General features: G+C 33.2%; 2 protein-coding genes across 2 annotated transcripts; both read left to right on the top strand.

Moving 5' to 3' along the window:
- Positions 1-426: 426 nt before the first annotated feature.
- Positions 427-2,209, top strand: LOC145033566 (tetraspanin-19-like). Its single transcript, XM_078982155.1, has 5 exons — positions 427-816; positions 964-1,063; positions 1,166-1,246; positions 1,329-1,433; positions 1,531-2,209. The coding sequence occupies exons 1-5, from the start codon at positions 665-667 to the stop codon at positions 1,699-1,701; spliced, it is 609 nt and encodes a 202-aa protein (XP_078838281.1). The 5' UTR covers positions 427-664; the 3' UTR covers positions 1,702-2,209.
- A 6,747-nt stretch (positions 2,210-8,956) lies between these two features.
- Positions 8,957-11,028, top strand: LOC145033565 (lanC-like protein GCL2). The gene is made up of 6 exons (XM_078982154.1): positions 8,957-9,366; positions 9,534-9,715; positions 9,783-9,894; positions 9,960-10,076; positions 10,155-10,469; positions 10,552-11,028. Exons 1-6 carry the CDS (start codon positions 9,178-9,180, stop codon positions 10,888-10,890), a joined length of 1,254 nt encoding a protein of 417 aa, XP_078838280.1. The 5' UTR covers positions 8,957-9,177; the 3' UTR covers positions 10,891-11,028.
- Positions 11,029-12,389: the final 1,361 nt, after the last annotated feature.

Below are 12,389 nucleotides of genomic sequence, written 5' to 3'. Positions count from 1 at the left end.
TTTCATTTAAACTTATTGATTTATTGGTTTTTTTCAAAATCAATAAGTCAAAAAAAAAAAAAAAAAATAATAATAATAATAATAATAATAATAATAATTTATCCTTAATCCTTCAAAAAAGTTTTCAATAAGTTAAGAATTATTATGTTTCGAAACCTGTTTTTAACTTTGGGTTGTAAAAAATAAATTTATCTTAAAATATACATAAATTAAGAAAAATATTTAAAAAAAAAATAACTTACACCATAAAATCTAATGCACACTTAATAGAAAAGTCATTTTCTCACCACATAAATCGTTTTTCTCTCAAAGTACTTGAATGTGAACTGTAGACCTTTGGTGTCTAAGACTAACATGATAACCACTACACCACAGTAACTTGGTTTTTTTTTTTTTTAATATTACATTAAATAATTAGAATTTTTTAAAACAGATTAAGACATTAATGCCTTTTCTCGTGAAAGCTAGGAAGAATATGTAGCTCTTGTCTGGTGGTTATCGTAGATCACCTCCTCTTCCCTCCACAATTCTTAGCCTGAATCCTAACCCTAATTCTGATCTTAGGGTTTGGGATTTCAGTTTTACCGTTGCTCATAACTACACGAGGTCGAATTTCTAGAAGAAATTTCTTGTTACGATTTGAGCGATAGATTCATTCTAGAAAATGACGACGCTTGTGAGGATTTGCATGCAATTGTTGCTGAAACTTGTTAATTCTGTCATGGGAATGTATGGAATCGCCACGATTTTCTACGCAGTATGGATGATTAAGATTCGGCATCATCAAGTAGACGACTCCTACCCCCTTGCTCCTTGGTATTACACTTTTCACATTCGCCATCTCTATTCTGTAAATTTGTATATGACATAAACTTAGGAGTGAATTTGATGAAGCATAATGTTAATCCGGGAGCTAAAGTTCGTTATCCGGTTTTGAATGAGGTTGTTCTTAATAAAATGCAGGTTCATGTATGCCATCCTTGGATTTGGTGCAATTCTGTGTGCGATAACATTATGGGGTCATATTGCTGCAGAAATGGCAAATATTTGGTGTCTCTATTGTGTATCCTCTCATATTATACTTGATCTAGACCCATTTTCTACCTTTTTTTTGGTCTGATTATGTAGGAACTTTGAAATCCTTGTTATCCTTACATGAATGAAGTACCTTATCTTCATCTTCTTGATTTTAATCCTGGAAGGTACAATCACCATGGATGTAATCTTGAATCCGAACTGGGAAAAGGTACGTTATATGATTTTCTCACTTTTTGCTAATCTTTCACTTGTTAGCTTCTGTTTTTGATGAATCGTTTCAATCAAATCAGGACTTCCCAAAAGACCCAAGTGGAAATCTTATTGAGTTGAGGGATTTTATCAAGGCAAACATTCATTTTTGCAAATGGATTGGATTGTCTATTCTCTCTATTGAGGTTAACATACTAAATATGTCATTATATATGATCTTGATAGATATAATTTGATCATTTATCTTCAATTCGACTGAAGCTTTTCCTACTTAAATCCCAGGGATTGTGTATGTTTTTAGCAATCATTCTCATAGCTCTTGGGCCACATCGAAAAGGCTATGAGAGTGACAATGAGTGTACTCAAGAAGGGGTTCCATTCTTGAAACATTATTCAAAGCATGTGAATATGAGGCCTTTACAAAGCAGCATTATCGGGAGCTTTGAGGCATGAGTAAATTTGAACAAAAAGAAACTTGACTCGGTAAAAGCCTGAATTGAAGAAATATACAGACTTTTATACCTTTTTGTGAAAAGGAACAGAAGAAACTTGGAGTAAACCCGTGATTGCATCCAACAATGAGAAGATGTTGAGACATCTTTTACTGATGTCTTTGTTATTATTCGTTGATTCTTTTTCTACATAGAATGATGGGAATGGAGTTGCATATGATTGATTTGTATGATATTTGTGAATAGCCTCTTTCTAATATGGTTGTAATATGTTTTTGAAGTCTGTAAATATAACTTGCTCAAGGCTTGTTTTCATCTAAGTATCGATGTGCGCCATTGATTTAGAAAAAAAAATTATAATAATAATAACAAAAACGAAAAGGGTGGAATTGCGATTTTGAAAGAATTCAGAGCTTGTGTGTTTTGTATTAGTGGAGTTGAATCATCCAATCCCCAACAAAGGATTTATGTAACGTTACTTTCTTGTAAAGTATTATTGTTGTTATTAATCACATGTATAATATAATTAAAATCATTAAAATCGTTACATAGGAGCTAATTAACTGCATTTGTTGTTCTTACTTGTTTTGGACTTGTTTTGGTTGCTTGGATTGAACGTGGTTGTTTTTATTTTAAATGCATGTATTGACCGATTTTGCGCCTACGTTGTAAGTTTTATTTCGCCTTAATACTTTTGGTATGAATGTCAAAAAATCCCGTGGGATCCCGATCCCGTGGAGCTCCCGTCCCGTATGGGGGCATTTGTTGAAAAAATCGGGGGCAGGAGCAAGGTTAACTCCCGTTTTAATTTTGGGGGCGGGGGCGGGAGTTGGTAGTCCCGTCCTGAAACCTCCGTGGAGATCTCGTTAATAAATTATATAAATTGACATATATTAAATATATAAATATAATAAATAATAAAATGATTTTTACAAACAAAAATTCAATAAAAACATGTTTTTAAGTTGTTTGTAACATGTAAAATGATGTTATAAATATCTATTTGTTACTCAAAAAATAGTTTCTTTTAGCCCAAACAAGAACTTCTTTTAGCCCAAATAAGGTAGTCCAAAATCAATCCGGGGCGGGGGCGGGGAGCAGATGGTGAATTCGGGGGTGGGGGCGGGGGCGGGGGCACAGGAAAATTTTGAGGACGGGGGTGGGGATGCAATTCTGATCTTATTTGCCTGGTTGACATCCCTAACTTTTGGTTCAATTTAATATTTTCTATTTGGGTTTATCTCTAGATTTTCACGAAAATTAATTAATGAAGGCTCATGAACTAATTATAGGATAAGGCTCAAGCAAACACATTGCTTTTATTAATTATTATATCAATTGTGTGTGTTTGTTTTTTTTTTAATGTATATTATGAAAGCCAATGAACTGTATCTTTTGAAAATGAATGAACTTTCTTTTATAACTATGTTATAAAAGTAAATTAACTCTTTTATAAAGTATGTTATGAAAATAAATAAACTAACTCTTTTATTCAGTAAACTATATTATGAAAATATGAATGAAATTGTTAAGGAAATTATGAAATGTTTCAACTATGGAAAGTTTTATGTTATTATAAACATTATGCATAACATTCCTGATGTGTGATTAAAATGATGAAAAGAAAATAGATCTCCTCATACATACACTTAATGTCAAATGTATTTAGTTGTCATAATGATATTCAAGTCAACATGATGTACCAAAGAAAAAGATAGGGACCTAAAATACTCTATGCGGATAGTACCTTGGGTATCACCCACTTTTAGGGCTAGAATTTGTCTTTGTTGGTATATATAAATAAATTAATTAGTTAATTAAATAAAGCAAAAATAATTAGATTAAAATACAAATAAAATAAAAATATTAAAAATAAATGAAATACTTAATTAATTATTATTTTAAAATGTTTAATAGGATTGGAAGAAGGTTAAGTAGAAAAATTTGAGTTTGATGAGGAGCTAAACTTGACATATTAGAAAATATACCATGTTAACTATGCTAAACCCAAATTACCCTTTTATGGGACTATTTAGCAAAAATCAATTGTTATTTAAGGGATAATAATTATGTTATTTTATATTATTTCAATTTCATTTCCAATCAACCAAATAGAATATGAAATTAAATATAAATTTCATTTCATGCCAAGTAAACAAATATGAAATTGGATTACAATTATTGATATATTTCAATTCATTCATAAACATTATGTGAAACAAAAGCCACTTTAAGATAATTATTTCATCAAGTTCTTAGTCAATAAGTTTCTAAATTAATGTTATAAATCTCTTATAAATATTATTTATATTGTTAATCCACTAATTGATTCGAATATAGTATTATAGTCTATGTGTAGAACACTAATCTAGTGATGTAATCTCCTTCATATGATGAATTTGAGCTCATGCTGATTTAATGAAGTTTTTCAAACCCTTACTTCATGAAACCATCACCACATCTTGTGGATTTTGAATCTAATAAATGAATTACATTAATGATATGAGTTGGCTGTGAAATTTTGATTTAATGTCTAAAACATAGCTTTAAAACATTCAATTTGATCAAAAGTGAGCTTTAATGGAGCTTTTGGAATTGCTGATTTATTTCTTTAATGGATAAATTAGGATTATCATTCCCTGAGTACTTTCCTCTTTAGAAGATAATGAATGCTTGCGGACTAAAATTAGGTTAATTAACCTTGATTTTTGGTGAATAGTTTCACATAGCTCATTTTGTAAAAATGTACATGCCATTTCATATGCATGTACATTTACTATGTGTACTGGAGAAATATAAGTGTACAACTATGCATGACTTTATATGGTTGTATGTTTTCATGAGAACAGGAACTTTGGATTGCTTTATACAGCTGCACAAAATAGGTATACCATTGCATACTTGGAGTGTACAATTATACAATTGAAATGTACAGTTGTACGAATAATGTTCAACATAGATATTTAGGAATATATTAGGTAAAGTTTCTATATATCATATATTTGATCATTATCACATATAGGTTAACAATTAACACTATAAGGTGTTAATAGATCATGTAAGGAAGATCTTTGAAGTGAGTTACTCTCAATAGTACATAAACCTAAACTTAATTTGAGTTAAGATTTATTATATATGTATCTTTTATGTGAAATGTTTGTATTAAGTATTATATGTATACAAAATTGCAAAAATGGTCCCTGTGGTATGTATTTTTTTCGAGTTTTAGTTCAAATCTTGACTTTTTTGGTTTCGTGGTCATTTTAAGCTAGTTTTATTACGTTTTTTTTTGTCTTTATTGTAATACCCTTGGATTATTTATTTTTCAATTTTCTTTCATTTCTTTTTAAATCTAATACTAATATATTTATTTTAATAATTAGTAAATTAAGAAGGGCGCACCTTCTCTCTCTATGTGTGTGTGTGTGTATGTGTTTGATTTAGAAGCAACTCTTCTTAAATCTTTAAGACTTTGTATCATGAAGCTCTTGAAACTTGAAGGGTCTGATTGGTTGTTTCAGCAGAACAGTGGTCTTGACGAAGACCTTGTTGACCACGTAGCCGATACGGAGTGGTTCCTTTATAAAATCGATAGTAGGGAGATGAACTGGGTGGCTTACGGAGTCAATGCAAGGATGAAAATCGATTTGGTGACCTCGATTCCCAATTGTGGGGAAGGTTGTGTCTGGATGGTTGATTTGATAACAAGCTTTGGCGTGTTGTGCACACATAGGGTTCTTGAGCTTATGGAAAGCCGGCTGGAGCTTTGGGGGAAATACACTTACGTTCTTAATCGGCGTCAGGTAACATTTTATTTTATCCTAATGATCAGATTTTGCGTTGGATCAGATTTTTGAGTTTATTATCGTGTGATTGCGTTAGGGTATACTGGAGTTGGCGTTCTTTAAACCACAGACAACGATAAACCCATGTTTTCGTCTGCAATTTCCGACTTCCTATCAGCAGCGATACCATAGGGACCATATTTGGTTGATGTTTGTTCTATGTGTTTCAATCAACAGCCTTTACTTCAATCTATGCATTGGTTTCTTTATTTTACCCAGTTTGGTCACTTAATTTCAGATTATAGAGGTTGATGCCCCTTAAATTAGGTGGGTATCGTTTGGGTACCAGATGGTTTTTCATTTCTTTCATCTAGGTTGCATCGAGAGTGTAGGTGAACGTTGCTCCGACAGTCGAGTGAGATTAGGATGGTTGTTCCCGGTGGCAATAAGGTGGCGACCTTGCTTCCCTGTTTCTCTTTTGTCGGTTACGAATGAGAAGGAGAGTGGGGAGGGAAAGGAGGTGGTTTAGTGGTCGGAGTTTGCTCCGACAATCGAGTGGGTTGGGATGGTTGTTTCCGGTGGGAGAAGGTGGTGACAGGGGGTGCTGTAGCTTCTTTCTGCTTATTTTCTGGCACAACAATGGAAGGTGGCGGAGCTGTGGGATTTACGGTGGCATCCTCTAGATCACCATAGGTGGCGGTCTCCATTCTTTGGCTTTGTTTTTCCGGCAAGGCTAGGAAGAGATGAGGGGCCGGTATTTTAAGAGATGGGAGAGAGAGAGAGAGAGAGATAGAGAGAGAAAGATAAATGAGCCCACTTTTATATTTAATAATAATAACAATCTTACAAAATAAAAAAATATGAAAACTAAATTCATTAAGGGTATAATAGTCATTTTAGTTTGGACAGAGACCAAAACTGCAAGCAAACTAGTTCAAAAGAACTATCAATCTAAAAAACTCGTGGTTTGGACCAAAACCCCAAAAAAAATACATAGCACAATGACCATTTTTGCAATTTTGTCTTATATTATGATGTATTAATGCATGAAAACATATTTTAGAGGGTTTCAAAGAGTTTTAAATAGTTAGAGTATATTTAATTGTTGTAAAGAGTTTTAAAGATTAAAAAAGTAAACGTACAAGTTTTAAAGAGTAAGAATATTTTAAAATGTTAAGACCACATCATTTGAGACCGTTATTCGTAAAATACTTCAAAAGAGAGTATTGGTTTTCTAAAATACTCCGAAGATCTCGAACTTTATGATTATTTTAAATGGCCACACGAGAGGTGGTGTTATGCCTCCCTTCATGACTCATGAGGTAGATATCTTATGCACACGATGGCGTGATATGTCCGTGTGGACACGGGTGTCGTCTTCATGACAAGACCTTATGTATAAAATTGAAATGTGTACACAACTGATAATAAAAAATGACTACATGAAGAATGAGTTGGTATGACTCGATAAAGGGGTACATAAATGGTAACAAAAAATGACTATTACATAATATTAATGACCAGCAATGTTTCTATTTATATATATATATATATATATATATATATATATATATATATATATATATATATATATATAAACAAACAACAGTATGTTTAAAAAACAATGAATTATATAATTAGTAGGCTCCATACTATATATTTTTATGTAAATATTAGACTTGTAGACATGTTGTAACGGGTCGAAAGAGTTTGGTATTAATATTGTCATGTGTTGTGTCAACCGGTTTACTTAATTTGATTGTTTTTTTAATCTAAACTTGTTATTCCATGACAGGTTAGTGGGCTTTGCCTTCAGATTTGATGGAATGGGTAAACAATGGAGGGAAATGGGAGTGGTGAAGGCAGGACCAGTCCATTGATTTTTAATATTCGGGGCGAGATGCTAAACTAATGTCTTTGTTTATTTAAAAAAATAACATAAATGAAATAAATTTTACATCCAAACCAAACCAATGTTATACAAACAAAAGCATACATAAAATTCATCTAAAACAATGTCTTCTTACATTTTTTGAAGCAAAAACATCTATTATCTGGAAATTTAATGAAGCTTAGTGTAATCCAGGATCAACAACACTGCAAGTCTACAATTTTGGATGAGTTGGATCGAAAATTTCACTTTTCCACACTCCAGGAAGCTATATAAAAAAACTGAAATTTAAAAAAATTTAAACAATACTCACTATCAGATTTTTGAAACATAAAGCATTCAAGTATGTTATGCAAGAAATTTGAAATGCTAGAAAAAACTTACTAGATTAGGACCTAGGAGTAGACAAATTTATTCAATCACTGTATCCACCTTTGAATCTTCACTTTAAGTCTTTAGCACAACAAAATTAGAGCAATAGATAAACTAGTAGGGAAGATTCAGAATTTCAAACATTCAGTAGAAGACGATTCAGGAAAGAAAGAAAGAAGAATATAGGAGAAGCGATCAATTTATCGAGAGAGAGGGCAACAGAAACGTTGAACTGCTGAGTGTTGAAGCAGTGAATCAGATGAGATAGTAGGACAGTAGGCGATCGATGCAGACTAAATCTTGATTTTAAATTATAATCATCCATGTCAATCTCCATTCTCCAGAAGGGACGCCTCGTGTTCTTCCACTTCAATAATTAGAAGTTTAGATCGAAGAATCGGAATTGTTGTACCGTTGTTGACTTGTAGTTGCCGATATTAGGTCTCCAAAAATCTAAATCTGTTGCCCTTAAGTCTTGAACGGATGGTTTACTTAACAGGCCCAAATATAAGTTAATACCTATAAGAGCCAATGAAAAATTGCTGCCCCATAAGAAATTGTTGCCCTGGGCCGTGGCCGAGCTTGCCCTGGAGGGCTTGGGCCGACACTGGGTGAAGGGAAAGGTGAAACCCATGGTGCTTCGGTGCTAATCGGATGCAAAAAAACTTGACCCAAATTGTTAGATCTTATATATGTGTCATGTGGTGACAATAAATGACTTGAAAAAATTAGACCCTAACTAACTGTTATAATTCTTACTGCACATACTATTTTTATTATTTATGTATAGTATAGGGATCCCTATGTAAGTTTGGGTATTATATAATGTTAGAGCAATAAAAACACCTACAAGGATTTTCTACCATCCAATATTAATTTTACCCATTTAATTTTCGTGTCCAGCATGTCAACACATTTATTTAAATACGTTCGAAATCTCTTATCCAAATTCATTTATTTTGTATTGTGTAGGATTATCACCTCTAACAAATATGGATAAATCAATTCAGTTAAAAAAAGTTGTTCAGTTAATAATTTATTAAGAAGCTAATATAGAAAAATAAATCAGATCATCTACACGTGCCAGATACCACAGTATTAGAGGGCATAATTGTAATTTACACCGGAAGCGGTTTTATGCAATTTACGTTCAGTTAGTTAAGTTTGTTAGCTTTGTAAATCCGTTAGTGAGCAACTTTCTCTTCTCCGGTGTATATAACGTAACCATTTCTTTGATTTCAGGGAATCCATTTTCACTTCTCCTATCGTAATATTCGCAATTTTCATGTCAGCTACAAGTTCTTCGCCATAGATATATCTTCTTCTTCATACTCTCTCTCTCTCTCTCTCTCTCTCTCTCTCTCTCTCTCTCTCTCTCTCTCCCTCTCTCTCTCAGTGTGTGCCGTAGTAAGCCATCGTCGTCGGAGAAATGACAGACTGGTACTTTAAGAATTTCATGCGAGACTTAGAAGAAGAAACGCCAACAGTAGATGGAGATGATGAACGAGGCGAGGTTATTGCAAAAGAGTCTCAAGATTTTATCCTGAACCTACTTCATTTGCGTGCCTCCACTCTCCGTAGCAAATTCAGAAAATCCGCCCTATATCAGAAAGGATCTGTACCATCTCTCTCTCTCTCTCTCTCTCTCTCTCTCTCTCTCTCTCTCTCTCTCTCATGGTTATAGATACTGAATCTTTTGGGGGAATGGAACTGGGTGTTAGTTTCTTGGTTTTCTGCATTAATTTGTGTGAATGCCTACCATTTGTTTGTGGAAATGTTTAACAGGTTGTGGCGGGAACATGGCGGGGCCGACAAACAAGAATATACGTCGACTCTACTCTTTATGCTGATACTCCGGGGACTGCTTTCTTGCTCTTGAAAAGTTTTCTAGTGACTCGCAACAAGGATGATCTCAACACCTCTGCTAACATCATCAAAGCTTGTGTCTGTGCTGCTGAATACTATAGGTACCCTCTATATACATCTATATACATAAATCCATATTTAGCATGTTCTCCAAATCGAAAATGACAGGGATATAACCTTTGTACGTGGAACTGCTGGAGTTTGTGCACTTGGTGCTGTTGTGTCAAAGTACCAAGGAAATACACAGATGATTGAACAATATTTGACCCGATTCAAAGAGGTAATATATAGTAGTAACATTAATTAATTGTACGTAATTAATTAATTTATATAACAATGGAACAGAATGAAGTAAAGGACTATAGGCGAGATGGAATATTACACGGGAGAGCTGGACACTTATGGGCATGTCTGTTCTTGAATAAGCACTTAGGTGATGGAGTCATTCCTTCATCCTACACTGTAAGATTCATTTCATAATTCATATGGATTAATTAATTTATAAATAAATTAAAGAACCATTTTATTATGTTAAAACAGAATGGATTAGTGAATAAGATGATTGAAAATGGAAGAAGTTTGGGCGCTGGAACAAGATGCCCTTTGATGTATACATATTTTGGCACTAAACATTTGGGTGCTGCTCATGGTTTAGCTGGGATTTTGCATGTCTTGATGCACTTTGATTTGACTCCTGATGTACAAGAGGATGTGAAAAAGAGCCTTAAGTACTTGATTAATACTAGATTCCCTAGTGGGAACTATCCCTCTAAAGAAGATGATAGACGGGATATTTTTGTCCAATGGTGTCAAGGAGCATCTGGAATGGCTCTCACCCTTGTCAAAGCTGCTGAGGTAATTGAATAACTAATTAAATTAATATTCTAGTTGTAATAATTAATTTGTAGTAATAACTTGAAAGATGTAAATTGGTTAGGTTTTTGGAGATAAGGAGTTTGTGGATGCAGCAATGGAGGTTGGAGAAGTTGTGTGGAAACGTGGGTTGTTGAAAAGTGTTGGACTTTGTCATGGGATTAGTGGGAATGTTTATGTTTTTTTGGCACTTTATAGGTTGACAAAAAATGAGGAGATGTTGAAAAGGGCGAAATTGTTTGCTTGTTTTTTACTTGGTAGAGGAGTGAAGCTTATGAGGAAAAAGAAGATGGATACAGGTGAGCATCCGCTTTCGTTGTTTGAAGGAGTTGGAGGCATGGCGTATCTTTTCTTTGATATGATGAATCCTGATGAAGCTAGATTCCCTGGTTATGAACTTTGAAAATGTGTAAAAGTGTTGGAGAATTGTATAGAAGAGATGAACATGAGCGTTTGTAAGTGATTGTACATGATCTTTTGAATGGATATGGGAATAACTACTAGTTATTGCTAGTTACATATAATATTCCTTGTTAGTTAATAGTTGTTGGTCAAATTTATTTGAAATATTTGAACTATTCAAAATAATATTAAAGTGTTTTTAAATCAAGATGAAAAACAAACAGGCACAAACCCGCAGTTAAACTTTTCTAAAAATGGTGTTTATTTAACCGATTTGCTCTCTTTTATCATTTACTAGACTAGAGAAGCGATATCTAGGCAATGGGCACTTGATTATACCCCAATATTTAATTTATCACATCCATCTTAATTATCTTTGGTATCGTATCAAGGTTGAAGACAAACGTTACATAACAAAACGAAACCATGATTAATAATTTAAATATCTTTTACTATCCAACAAAAACTCCAAAACTCAAGTCTAAGAAACTAATAAACCATATAAAAAGTTAAAAACATTCATTGGAGAATTTGGAACCTATGTCAATTTCTATGTTTGTAATTTCTCTGTTTCTCGTTTGATTGTTTTTAATATATTTGTTGTTTTCCAAAAAAAAAAAAAAAAAAAACAAAAAAAAACTAATAAACTTTATTTTATGTTTTATTATACTATTGTAATGAATTAAAAGCAAATTAATTATTGATTACCATTTTACGAAGTTAACTCTTTTTCTTATCTCGTTAAAACGAAATGCTCGAGTCGTTTGGTCAGTAGTGGTCTATAGGTAAAACCGGTTGCGTTCCCAATTCCAATTCCAGCGTAAACTGCATAATGGGCTTCAGATGAATCAAACCATCTACACATCCTTCGCCATTTTCATGTCATCAACAAGTCCTTTGCCACTGAAACTTTTGTTAGATTTTTTAGATGTAATAGCACTTTGGAATTTTGAGAATCATGAAACACTTTCAAATTGAAGTGTTTCAGTAGTACTCTTAAAATCAACAGTTGGATAAGACTTGAAATGAGAAACTAAAACAGATGAGAGGATTGTTATGAATTTCATAAATATCAGAAAATTGACCAAAAATTGGTTAAATACATCTCTTGTCTGAAAATTGTCACAAGACAACTCGATCAAGGGTTCTGCTCCTTGGACCCCTCTCCCAGGGGCGCTGCCCCAAGACCCCCATTCATTCAGGGGTTTCACCCTTAAATGACAATCTACTTCTTATATTGAACAAAGTCAAACAAGCATGCACTCTATAGCTTCCTTATGTGCTTAATGTTTATGAAGATTATATTTGGTCATCAAATTAATCCATTACACTTAAATACATATTGGTAATACAAATTAGCAATAAACCTCTCCCATTTAAATGTAATCTTGATTAACCTAAAAGCAAAACACAACAACAAATTGATATACGGGAATTTGTGAGGTTTACGAGGTGAAAACCCCTGAATGAGTTGGTGGAGAAGGCATGTGAGTGGGAGAT

Source organism: Lactuca saligna, chromosome 3, assembly GCF_052625555.1.
Source record: "Lactuca saligna cultivar CGN05327 chromosome 3, ASM5262555v1, whole genome shotgun sequence".
NCBI lineage: Eukaryota > Viridiplantae > Streptophyta > Magnoliopsida > Asterales > Asteraceae > Lactuca > Lactuca saligna.
The sequence above is the reverse complement of the archived record's forward strand: the minus strand, read 5'-3'. Positions and strand labels throughout refer to the sequence as shown.